This window comes from Pan paniscus, chromosome 19 (assembly GCF_029289425.2).
Source record: "Pan paniscus chromosome 19, NHGRI_mPanPan1-v2.0_pri, whole genome shotgun sequence".
NCBI classification, from domain to species: Eukaryota; Metazoa; Chordata; class Mammalia; order Primates; family Hominidae; genus Pan; species Pan paniscus.
The window spans coordinates 56,182,785-56,194,929 of NC_073268.2; the positions used below are offsets into that span (position 1 = coordinate 56,182,785).

The following is a 12,145-nucleotide window of genomic DNA, read 5'->3' on the forward strand; positions in this document are numbered from 1 at the left end:
CCTCAAGGCTGTCCTGGCCGGAAGCCCCCCAGACAACACAGTGGACCTGTCGGGAATCCCACTGACCTCCCGAGACCTGGAGCGGGTGACCACCTACCTACAGCGCTGTGGGGAGCAGGTAGACAGCGTGGAGCTGGGCTTCACAGGCCTCACGGACGACATGGTCCTGCAGCTGCTGCCAGCACTCAGCACCCTGCCCCGCCTCACCACACTGGCACTCAATGGCAACCGGTTGACCCGGGCCGTGCTGCGCGACCTCACTGACATCCTTAAGGATCCCAGCAAGTTCCCCAATGTCACGTGGATTGACCTGGGCAACAACGTGGACATCTTCTCCTTGCCCCAGCCCTTCCTGCTCAGCCTGCGCAAGCGCTCCCCAAAGCAGGGCCACCTACCCACCATCCTGGAGCTGGGTGAGGGCCCGGGCAGTGGGGAGGAGGTCCGGGAAGGGACAGTAGGCCAGGAGGACCCTGGAGGGGGCCCTGTGGCACCTGCCGAAGACCACCATGAGGGCAAGGAGACTGTAGCTGCAGCTCAGACGTGACATGGAAGTGAAGGGCCTCACCAGGGAGTCCTTGTTGGGTAGAATGGGCAAGGCAGGCAGGGGAGGGCGCTTCTCCTATCAGGTGGGTTAAGGATATTGCCAAAAATTGGCCTGGGCCACCCACCTACAGAAAGGCAAACCATAGCATCTGGGAAAGGGGATTTGTGTTAAAACTTCCCGTTGGTCCTCTGCATCTGCCCCCTATCCCATTATCTGCCATTTGGTTCTTAAGTCATCCCAGGCCCCAGAGAACCCTCTCAGCTCAGCCCATGGCCTTCCCCAAAGACTTGTGTAAATGGGCACATGGCTGGAGGTACTGTAAGCCTGAGCCATTGTGAACACCAAGAGCTTTCCCCCAGAAAAATACAGTAGGGCCCCTACATGCACTGCATTACATTTTTCATTTAGGGGAACAAGCTCCAACCAGAGGAATGTGTCCCCACTCAAGGAAGGTGGGAATCTTTAGCAAAATTCCTGTAACTCCTGGTTGCCCGAGACCCCAGTTCCATCTATGCTAGGAGTGGACTGAACGTGGTCTACCTCCTTATGGAGACCCAGCCCTATTTCTGAGGCCCACCTTGATTCTAGGCATCTGCCCATAGGACCAGCTGTCGCTATATCCTTTGACAGAGCAGCCTACGATGCCATGTGGTAGTGCTCAGGACAGACATGGTGCCCATGCATACAGGCATAAAGTCCTGTTCAGAAATCCCCTATCCACCTTCCCTACCCACTGCTGGCTGGAAAACTACCAGACTTCTATGTGGGCTCTGATGTCCTTAGCATGCAGGGTAAGTGACAAACCTGGCTTCCTTCTTGTCACTTGCCAGTATGACTTCACTGACCTAGACAGGCCGTAAGAACTCTTTCCCCATAACTCTTAAGTAATCCACCAACACATTCCAGAAAACCGACTGCAGAAGGTGGGCTTTAAAACCTTAAAAACCTAGGACAATGAAGGAGTCCAATCCCTTGGCAGATCCAACAAGATGGCTGGGGAGAGGGAGAAAAACTGGAGGCTCCCAAAGGAGCCTAACTTAGCAAAGGTTCTCATCTTAAACCCTCCCCTTACCCAAATACTCTCCTACTGAAAGGGCCCTACCAGTTAAGGGATCTCTTCTAAATAACAGGCAACCCCTAGATCCAAGTAGTTCAGTCCAGGAAGACTGGGAGCCAATCACTCTTGAACCTTGTGGGCAAACAGTATGGGGGAGGACCCTCTTGACAGGCAAGATTCCAACACAGGAAGACAGCAAGATGGGGCCTAGAGTATGGGACCCTACATGCTGTTAAGGTTGTGGTTAGGAATGGTGCAATGCTGCAGGAGCTGGAACAAAGCTACACCAAGGAACAGAGCACAGAGCAGCAGGGGCCGAAATTGAGGCGGCCTTAAATGCTTTGAGCTTTTGCCTTCAGTCTAAAGCTGTAGAATAGGGGGTTAAGAGCTTAGGCTGACCACAGGGAAGTTTACAAGCTAGAGCGAATATCTGGACTGCTAATATCTGACAACAGTAGGCAAAATTTACTTTTTCTTCAAATACACATTTTCAAGAATTGACACCCAAGACCATCCTTTATTGTAGTATTAGTTCATGGTAACTGCATGAAAAAACATTTCAGGAGGAATTTACAATTTCCAGCTTAAAGAACTTGCCCACCAACATAACCAATTTATGAAAGTCAATTCATTAAAAGGTATAGAACCTCTTGTTGGGCATGATGGCAAGGGACAAAGCTACAACTTGGCCTGTGCCTTTGGAAGCTGAGGCAGGAGGACCATCTGAGCCCAGGAGCCTGAGACCAGCCTGGGCAACATAGAGAATCCGTCTTAACAAAAAAAAAATTTTAGCCAGGTGTGCTGTGAGCTATAGTCCCAGCTACAAGGTGGGAGGATTGCTTAGGCCTGGGTGATTGAGGATGCAATGAGCTGTGATTGTGCCACCACACTCCAGCCTGGGCAATACAGCAAGACTGTCTCAAAAAAAAAATCAAAAAAACTCAAGAATGTAATGAATGATACCCAATGTGCCTTTTCTAGAAAAAGTTGCCAAATATATCTCCTGGATCTGCTGAGCATGTCCTCTGATATATAAGGCAAGCATGTTTCTACACCCAGTGTTGATGCCGGTTAGTTTTCAGAATCCAAACTGATGGCAGCTACTGGTCCTTGGGACTGACATCCTCTGGGAATATAACCTGCAAAGAAACTACATTTCAATCTCACTTTCTGCACCAACTGACAGTCAATCACAGGGTAAGAGATATCTTCAGAAAACCGTAGGTTCACCACTACACAGTCTGCCGGTAATTCCAGCTATTTTGGGTGATTTCATCATTTGATATCTTTTTTTTTTGAAGCGAGTTTTAACAAGATCAGCTGTTTATTCATTCCACTATGGGGTTGGGGGGATCATTGGCCAGCTCAAGGCTTACCTTCTCTTGGGCTGAGATGCTGCTGCCAGCTCTAAAACAGCACTCTGTTCTCAAAACCTGGGGGAATGGAGAAGGCGCATACACCTTAGAGACTGCAGATGCAGAGCAGGACAGGCATTTCTGATGACAGAGTCAATTAATGACTTTACAAATTTAAGTCCATCCTAACAAAAGCCCCTTAAGACCTAATTAGAGGTAATTTTTCTAAGTTTTTGTAAATTATTGAGGACTACAAATCTTAGCTTCTCAGGAGGTTGTAATTTTTTTTTTTTTGAGATGGAGTCTCGCTGTTGCCCAGGCTGGAGTGCAGTGGCACGATCTCGACTCACTACAATCTCCGCCTCCAGGGTTCAAGCGATTCTCCTGGCTCAGCCCCCAAAGTAGCTGGGATTACAAGTACACGCCACCACACCAGGCTAATTTTTGTATTTTTGGTAGAGATGGGGTTTCACCATGTCGGCCAGCCAGGCTGGTCTTGAACTCCTGACCTCAGGTGATCCATCCACCTTAGCCTCCCAAAGTGCTGGGATTACAGGCCACTGTGCCCAGCCTCAGGGGAGTTGTAATCTCCATTTCAGTCACATCAATTTAAACTTCACAAAGCTAAGATTACTTTTCTTTTTCACATCTGAGGAAAACTGCATCTCAGCAGACAGGTAATTTGCCCAAGACTAAACAGCCAAGAGGTAAATAGAGTAGCCCCTCTTTCTAGGTAATCCACCCTGGCTCCACTGCCACCGGAAACTAAAATCAGTATCTCTGGGATAGGCTACACTGTTACAAGGTATTAGGTTAACCAAATCCAATTGCCAATATTCGACCTGACAGCTAGGCGTGGTCAGCCACTAGCCTCCCCATAGGGCAAGGCTTACCTCATGGCAGGCTCCTGGCTCCAATACTCAGCTGCCAAACATGATGCTGATTCTTCACGAATTTGCAACCTAGGTGAATATAGCAATTAGGTCACCGTTCAGACAAGTTTACTCCTGGGAACCAGCAAGTGGTGAAGACTTGACTGCAATCAGACAGGAGTAGTCTTCGTCAGTTATCGCTTCTGACGGCACTTCCTATTAGTGATTTCATCAGAGCAGTCAAGCACCTCACAACCCTCCAGTACTGCTCCAACCGCAGATCTAGACCCTACCTGAAACTTAAGCTAACCCTGCTACTGGAGACATTTCTTAACGAAGGAGTTTGTTTCTGCATTATCAGTTTGCTTTAAATGCAGTTCTAGGTTAGGACTGTGGCTGAAGCAGCCATCTCCAGTTTCTATTTAAGTTCCACCCTATGCAATGACTTGATAACGTTACCCTGAAGTGTATAAAACACCTAAACGTAGAAAACTGTCAAAACGCCAATTTCCGTGCATTCAAGATGACAAAACTACGTTCCATGTTAAACCCTACACCAGAGAGTCTCTTACCTCGTGGCTACCCCGTCTTCAGCACTCTGCAGTGGGTACGCAATCTTAAAGAGGGAGTAAGGACAGGAATTCAGGGCAGGGCTCTGGCAGTTACGGTCAACTAAGTTGTAGAGGTTTCAGCGACTGCGGTCAGATAGACATTAGACGTCGTCAGTTATCGCTTCTGACGGCACTTCCTATTACAAGTATCATCAGGACAGTCGAATAAGTCTTCCAGTAATACTGTTACAATCTTACCGACGTACACCGCCCTCGGGGTACCCCAAACTGCAAGCCGACCCCAACTTACCCAGTTCTCTCGGGTTTGCACACCCCCCCACGGTGGGCCGGGGAACCGGGTCCCGGCCTTCGCAGACTCCAGGCTCTGGCAGATGTGGCCCTACCACAAAAGAGTGATCCATGAGCCTCAGCCACGGCAGCCGGATTCGGCCCCGCGCTGCCCTGCCAGGCTGTCCAACACCGGGCCGCAGCGCCCGCCGCGAAAGCCACGCGGGCGCAGGAGCCGGGGAGCCACGCCATCTCAACAGCTGCCCTCCGCCCTCTAGCCAGGCTTCCCGGGAACATCTCCCCAGAGACCACAGAAGCCCGAGCTCTTTATTTGCTCTTGCCCCCCAGCTACTACTCCCAGATTCCTAGAGAGCCTACCTCCATAACAACGGGAATGAAAAGGTCACACCTTATGTGCGCCAGGCCCTTAAGGAGTCGGAATATCCCATTCCTCACAAAAGGAGGGGGACGCTGGCAAAGACTCATGGGAACTTTCCGCCAAGTAACGATGTAGACCGGCGCGCTACCCAGGACTCCCCCTCCTGTTGAGTCTATGGTCTCTTCCACAGCCCCGGGAATTCTGGGTCACAACACGCGCGGGGAGCTCCAGGGCGCCTGCGCGAGGGCTGGATCGCGCGTTTGGGCCCCACCTCCGCCACTCCTTAGCTGGGTGGTCTTGGGCCAATTACTCATTCTCTTTAAGCTTCCGATTGGTCCTCTAGTAAACGGAGACACCAGCGCCCCAGAAGATCACGTGAGATGACACACGTGAAAGCCTGTAGAGCTGTGGCACACGGCAGCCATTCATCCTAGTAGCTCCTCCTGAATCTATTGAGCGTTGCCAAATACTCTCCCCACAGCTATTTCACCACATCCACGGGGCTTCTCAAACCCCTGCGCACTGGTCACCCTCATTACTCCTTTAGCACGACCTTTAGGGAACGAGCTGACGTCTTATCTAGATCCACGTCCGTCCTCTGCTCGCCTCTGGGGTAAAGCTCTGCCCACCTCCTTTCCTCTCCTCATTCCTTGGGGCCTCCTCCACCTATGCCCCTGCCTCACCTTCCATGGAAAACTCTCTCTACTGTGGCTTTCCTTTCAGCCTATGAACATGCTCAGCTCTCTCCTTGAAAAATAATCCATGCAACCACGTTTTGCACACACACGTTATACCAAGGGAAAGAAATTCATTTTGACTGCAAAACACTGGGAAGACAATCATAAGACCTTTTGAGCTGGCCTCAGAAATAAGTGTAGGGTTTTTGTTGTTGTTGTTCGTTTTTGTGTTTTTTTGAGACGGAATTTCGCTCCTGTTGCCCAGGCTGGAGTGCAATGGCGCGATCTCCGCTCACCGCAACCTCTGCCTCCCGGGTTCAAGCGATTCTTCTGCCTCAGCCTCCGGAGTAGCCGGGATTACAGGCATGCGCCACCATGCCCGGCTAATTTTGTATTTTTAGTAGAGACGGGGTTTCTCCATGTTGGTCAGGCTGGTTTCGAACTCCTGAACTCAGGTGATCCACCCGCCTGGGCCTCCCAGAGTGCTGGGATTACAGGTGCCCGGCAAGTGTAGGGTTTTATTTTATTATTATACTTTAAGTTCTAGGGTACATGTGCACAACGTGCAGGTTTGTTACATATGTATACATGTGCCATGTTGGTATGCTGCACCCATTAACTCATCATTTACATTAGGTATATCTTCTAATGCTATCCCTCCCCCCACCCCCAAGTGTAGGGTTTTAATGGAGGAGGGGGGCTTCCAGCAAGAGCCAGGTCAAGGGATCAAGCACGAGGTCTCTCGGCCTGCATGAATTTGGGGAGAGTGCTAAGGAGGGAGGGGCAACAGAGGTGGAGGGGAGGAGGTGTCTGGAACTGCTTGGGCAAAACCGTGGGGGTCTCGGGATGCCAGCTAGGGCATTCTGTGGGTACTGGGGAGCCTCTCAGGCCTTCAGAGCACAAAGAGGACATGTTTGTCTTATGTCTTAGGAAGGCCCTCTGGCTGCCCTGCAGAGAATGGCTTGGAAGGGGTGGGAATTGAGCAAGAAGCTCAGTAGGAAGAGAAAGCAAGAGAGGTGGCTTTAATGGGTTTTCCCAGGTACCTGCCCAAAAGCAGGGTGGGTGTGGAAAGCAAAGGGTGTCGTGGTGGAGAGAGAGGAGAGGTGGCTGTTTGCCCATGTCCATCACCATATATCTGCCACAACAATGGGCACAGCGCCTCAGCCAGCTGCCTGTACCCAGGAAGAGGACAGTCCCCAGACTTGGGGATGTGGGGGTGAGGGTGGGGACACAGCAACTGAGGGTCTCTGTGCCCAGGCAAGGGCAGGAGCAACCTAGTCCCATACACAGACCTGTGCACACAGAGACATGCAGACATTGCCAGCTCTAAGGGTCCCAGCAACTCTGCCCAAATAATGTTTCCAGAAGAGTTAGTTAGTGAAAATATATATTTGCCACCAGAATTCACTGGGACCCCAGAGCCAGCAGATGTGGTTGGAAAGATCCTCTGCTCTGTCCTCTGGCCTCCTGCTGCATCTGGGCCATCAGCTGGACTGGAGGAGCTGGACGGGCACATAGTTTTCCTCAGAGGCACCATCCTCATCCTCCTTGGGAGGGGAAGCCAGGACAGGGTTCTCGAGAGTTCCTGTAAACAGATGGCAAGCACTGTAGCTTAACCCTTGAGTGTGTCCCCAGGAAGCAGGCACCAGGGAAACGGGGCCACAGTCATGGAAACACGTCATGCCGTGGGGACAGCCTCAGCGATCCTGGAGGCCAGCAATCCTTCTCCCTGCTTCCCTCACTCCACAAGCATTTCCCAATCCCCTGCCCTATCAGGGGCTTCCCCCTGCCCCTGCCACCCCCAGGAGCTTAAAGTGCCTGGAGGTGACAGACTTGTGTGTCAGAGATCAGAACACCTGAGACATGCTGGGGGAGCTCAGAGGAGAGAGGGGACCTGTCCTGCAGGGGCGGTGGCAGATTTGGACATCCAGAGGGGAGGAAGAGCACTTCCGACAGAGACGAATCCAGAGATGAACCAAGGAAAGCAAAGAACAAGGAGTACTGCAGACATGTGGATGGAGGTGTGGGGAGTGAGTTAGACAGCTTTGGACCCTGACCTCCATTCTGAGCACTGTGGCCTTCCAGGTAGTGGGAGGCATTGTGTAGTGTGGGCTGCATGTGGTTTTTGTCCACATTAGCAGGACTGCAATGGGTAAGAGTGCAGGCTGGGCCCCCCTGCAGTGGTGCAGAAGTAAGAGGCAGGGCAGGGCAGAGGGATGAGTGGCCGCCTGAGAGGTCAAGGACACTCAGCTCCAGGTGGGAGAGCTGGTATAGCGGGGGGAATAGGCTGAGACTCTCAAGGCCTTCCACCTGGGTGAGGAGGGGGTGGGGTGACATACATGTGACCTGCTGGGGCAGCCCCAAGGCTGTTCCTGTTGGGAATGTCACATTGGAGGCCCCAGCAGGCAGTGGGGTGTGGAGTGCTTGGGGCAAGATGAGGGAGGGACAAGGTGACTTTCAGAGGTGACTTTCCTGGCATTGTAGTGAAGAGAGGGAGATGCAAAGAGAAGGTGAAGGGAAACCTATCTGTATGTGAGGCAGTGGTCACGGCCCAGGAGCCTGGGAAACCAGCAGGCTGTGGGGCAGAAGAGGCCAGAGGAGCCTCCCTACAACAGGGGCCATGGGAGACTCAGGAGGCTATTGTGGGGGGCAACAGGGACAAGCAAGTGAAATTTGTCAGGAAAGAGATGGAGAAAGGAGAGGAGGTGAACCAGTGGAAGGTGGGAGCTATTGAAGGTTCTAGAAAGAAAGGGTATGCAGTGGGGACAGCTAATCCTCTGAACAGGCCTCTGAGGGTGGGAGGAAGGAACCAGTCTTGGTGGAGGCAGCAGGGTGGGGACAGGAGGGGCCATCACTACACTGGAACGGAGAGGACACAGGCCACGGACATGGAGGAAGCATGGGAAGTGGTTTCTCAGAGGTGGGGGACTTGGGGTGTGAAGGGACTAAGGGCCTATGCAGGGCAGTTCCTCTGAGGGTCCAGGGAGATGCTGCCTCTGTTGTAGGCTGCGCTGTGACACAGCCCTTCCTAACTTATTCCCCTGCTGAGTCCCCAGGCTCAGCCCAGGCCTGGCTGGGGACAGACCCTCGATAACCAATTGAATGGGCAAAGGGTGTGACTGACTGGCATCGGAGAGAGGGCAGCCGGAGGCTGGGCTGGTGGAAGCGCTAACAGCCTCAGAGGTTTCCCCTGGTTCCTGCCTGAAAGCAAGGTGTGGGTGGAAAGGAAAGGACGGAACCACTGTTTTAAGGAGGCAATCCCTGTAAGAGGAGCTGGCATGTGGGGATCTGCAAAGGGACTATGAGGAGGTCTCTGGGTCCGGCCCCAGACTCTCCAAGGCTTTGTGGCCAAGCAGCAGAGACACACACCCCAGGGCAGAGGCTCTAGTCACCAGGCTACTCACGAGGAACACCTGCCCCTGACGGGTCCTCACACAGCGTAGGCAGTGTCTGCTCCCATGAAGCCCAGTTCACCTCCTCCACCCTGAGGGCAACAGAGCAGCTCTGAGGTTTGCCTGCTTTGACCGCCTCCCCTCCCACCCCAGAGAGGGGCGTGGCCCCCCAAATTGGGAGACTATGCAGAGATGCTCTGGTGGACACAGAGGCCCTGAGGAGGACAGGCTTTTTCTCTGCAGGGTTCTGGGCCACCCACTTGGAGCCCTGTCCTGTGGGGCAGGTGCTCACTTGCAGGAATCAGCATCCATCGCTTCTGGCTGTTCACAGCAGCCTGGGTTGCCCAGAACAACCAGAGAAGAGGAATTCAGATCAGGTGTATCTGTGCTTCCGGGTTCTGGGGCCTATCATGGCTGCTCCTCATGCCCAAGACTCCGTCTCTCTGCTCATCTGCTGCCTCACGACAGTGTCTGGTTTTTTTGTTGCTGTTGTTTTCTTTTTTTTTTTTTTTTTGAGATGGAGTCTCGCTCTGTCGCCCAGGCTGGAGTGCAGTGGTGCGATCTCGGCTCACTGCAAGCTCCGCCTCCCAGGTTCATGCCATTCTCCTGCGTCAGCCTCCTGAGTAGCTGGGACTACAGGCGCCCGCCATCACACCCGGCTACTTTTTTGTATTTTTAGTAGAGATGGAGTTTCACTGTGTTAGCCAGGATGGTCTCGATCTCCTGACCTCGTGATTTGCCCGCCTCGGCCTCCCAAAGTGCTGGGATTACAGGCGTGAGCCACCGCACCCGGCCGACAGTGTCTGTTTTTAGCTGTGTGTTTGTCACTAGGTTCCCTCTCCCAGTGTCCCAGCCTTTCCTGGACACAGAAGGGCATGTTCTCCATGGAAGGGGTCGTAGCTCAGAGATCAGGCTGGCAGAATTGGGGGTGGGGGGACACAGAGCAGCCAGGGCAATGCTAGAGTGCTAGGAACCCAAGGGTCCCTCTGACTTCTTGGCCTCCTTACTGTACCACATTTCAGGCTACAAGGAGGAGTCTGAGATCACCAGGAGGGGACCTTCAGTTTAAGCCACTGGGACAGACAGATGGCCAGTCATGTGGCAGCCATGGCTTGTGAGATCCAGACCCCTGACCTCACCTGCTCAGGCTCAGTCCCTGGTGCTCTTTGGGCCTGCCCTTCCCACCAGACCTGACTCCTGGCAGCTGTGCCCTGCACTGCAGGGGGGCCCCAGGGATTGCTGGACAGCAAGGCCCCCAGGAGACCCTCCCGCCACTCACTCACCTGAAGCACCAGCGCTCATCGGGGCTGCCATCTGGCTTAGTGCCAACGGTCAGCATCACGCCTGCCCGCTGCTTCTTCCTGCACCACCAATAGCCATTCTCCATCTCCAGGACAGAGATGGCTTTCTGGGGACAAAGGATGCATCAGACAGAACGTCCTGGGACCCTGCCTGGGGGCAAAGGCACACAAGGCAAGCGGAGCAGGGAAGTGCCCCGCAGCACTTCACAGTATAACGCGAAGTCAACTAAACACGCAGATTCGAATCTGGCTCCACCATCCGGTTACCTGTGTGGGGTTGGGCCCTCAGCCTCTCTGCATCTCAGTTTCCCCATTTGTAGACTGAGGACAAAGTGCCTCAGACAGCTGATGAGGAAGTCTGTACCTTATGAGTACTGGACAGCTACTTGCTCTTACATCGTTCCAGGCTCCAGATTGCCACACCACCAGGAACAGAACTTCATTTGCTCACCCCACACATGTGCCTGCCCAGAGGCACACCAGTGAGTCAGGTGGGGCACAGAACCTTGCAGAGGAGGGCACCAAGGCTCAGAGGAGATAAGGGGCTTCCCCAAGATCAACAATGAATTGGCAGCAGGGTGGGGCATGGTGGCTCATGCCTATAATGCCAGCACTTTGGGAGGCCGAGGCAGGTGTATCACCTGAGGTCAGGAGTTCAAGACCAGCTTGACCAACATGGTGAAACCTTATCTCTACTAAATACAAAAAATTAGTGGGGCGTGGTGGCACATGCCTGTAATCCTAGGTACTTGGGAGGCTGAGGCAGGAGAATCGCTTGAACCCAGGAGACAAAGGTGGCAGTGAGCCAAGATTGCACCATTGCACTCCAGCCTGGGCAACAAGAGCAAAACTCTTGACTCAAAAAAAAAAAAAAAAAGAAACACTGGACAGCAATGATGATAAGAGTAGCTGGTAGCACATTGAGCACCTGCTTGGTGCTGGGCACTGTCCTAAGTACATCTATGAGCTTAAAGGAGGTGGGAGTAATCTCAGCACTTTGGGAGGCAAAGGTGGGAGGATCACCTGAGGCCGGGGCAACATAGTGAGACCTTCTTCTCTACAAAAAATAAAAATATTAGCCAAGTGTGGTGGCAGGTGCCTGTAACCCCAGCTACTCAGGAGGCTGAGGAAGGAGGATCACTTGAGCTCAGGAGGCGGAGGCTGCATTGATCTGTGATCGCGTCACTGCACTCCAGCCTGGGTGACAGAGCAAGACCTTGTCTCCAGAAAAAAAAAAAAAAAAAAAAGGAAGAGGAAGACTGACAAGGTAGAGCTGCCCAACCCGGCATCTCCTGGCTAGGGAAGGCCCAGCTCCGCAGGGTCCGGAGCACTCCCTACCGCCTGAGTGTGGGGTGGGGTGGGGGCAGGGAGCCTCTCTGGTGGCACCTGCAGCTTCCAGATGCTCCAGCTGTCAGTGGCGACACTGTTGACGGTCTCGCTCATGAGGGCGATGAGCATGTTGAGCAGCAGGATGTAGGTGAGCAGCACGTAGGCCAGCAGCAGCAGCAGCACCATGCCGCGGAAGTGCAGCTGCTCCTGGAAGGCCAGCTCGCCCATGCCGATGGTGAATTTGAAGAGCTCCAAGGAGGCTTCCAGGATACCCCTGTACTGGGCCCCGTTGCCCTCGTCCTCCTGTCCCTCCATGGGCTGCACTGACTCTGTGGCATTGGGGCCTGTAGGAGCTTCGGGGCGCCAAGCCTCCTGGCTCAGGCTCACCAGGGCTATGGGA

At 53.3% G+C, this 12,145-nt stretch overlaps 2 protein-coding genes and 3 non-coding genes across 10 annotated transcripts in view; 1 reads left to right on the forward strand and 4 right to left on the reverse strand.

Annotated features, from left to right (window-relative positions):
- The window catches only part of LRRC75A (leucine rich repeat containing 75A), a 49,958-nt gene extending 47,854 nt beyond the window's left edge, over positions 1-2,104 (forward strand). For both annotated transcript variants that reach the window (XM_034943302.4, XM_034943301.3), the window contains one exon: positions 1-2,104. In XM_034943302.4, the coding sequence (XP_034799193.1) occupies positions 1-264 (264 nt within the window). In that variant the 3' untranslated portion in view covers positions 265-2,104.
- The window catches only part of TRPV2 (transient receptor potential cation channel subfamily V member 2), a 26,570-nt gene continuing 16,523 nt past the window's right edge, over positions 2,099-12,145 (reverse strand). For 3 of the 5 annotated variants that reach the window (XM_063598712.1, XM_063598713.1, XM_055101238.2), the window contains 9 exons: positions 11,803-12,137; positions 10,399-10,523; positions 9,128-9,207; positions 5,046-7,308; positions 4,690-4,779; positions 4,401-4,444; positions 3,850-3,918; positions 2,978-3,034; positions 2,099-2,740 (listed from right to left, as the gene is read on the reverse strand). In XM_063598712.1, coding sequence (XP_063454782.1) covers positions 7,208-7,308; positions 9,128-9,207; positions 10,399-10,523; positions 11,803-12,137 — 641 coding nt within the window. In that variant the 3' untranslated portion in view covers positions 2,099-2,740; positions 2,978-3,034; positions 3,850-3,918; ... (1 more) ...; positions 4,690-4,779; positions 5,046-7,207. The remainder of the gene's footprint in view (positions 2,741-2,977; positions 3,035-3,849; positions 3,919-4,400; positions 4,445-4,689; positions 4,780-5,045; positions 7,309-9,127; positions 9,208-10,398; positions 10,524-11,802; positions 12,138-12,145) is intronic. The other 2 variants (XM_063598714.1, XM_063598715.1) reach the window with 2 other exon arrangements.
- On the reverse strand, positions 2,810-2,882 carry LOC112438990 (small nucleolar RNA SNORD65). The gene has a single exon (XR_003027298.1). It is a non-coding gene; the product is annotated as a small nucleolar RNA SNORD65 (small nucleolar RNA).
- LOC112438975 (small nucleolar RNA SNORD49) lies at positions 3,997-4,067 on the reverse strand. The gene has a single exon (XR_003027286.1). It is a non-coding gene; the product is annotated as a small nucleolar RNA SNORD49 (small nucleolar RNA).
- On the reverse strand, positions 4,528-4,599 carry LOC112438976 (small nucleolar RNA SNORD49). Its single transcript, XR_003027287.1, has one exon. It is a non-coding gene; the product is annotated as a small nucleolar RNA SNORD49 (small nucleolar RNA).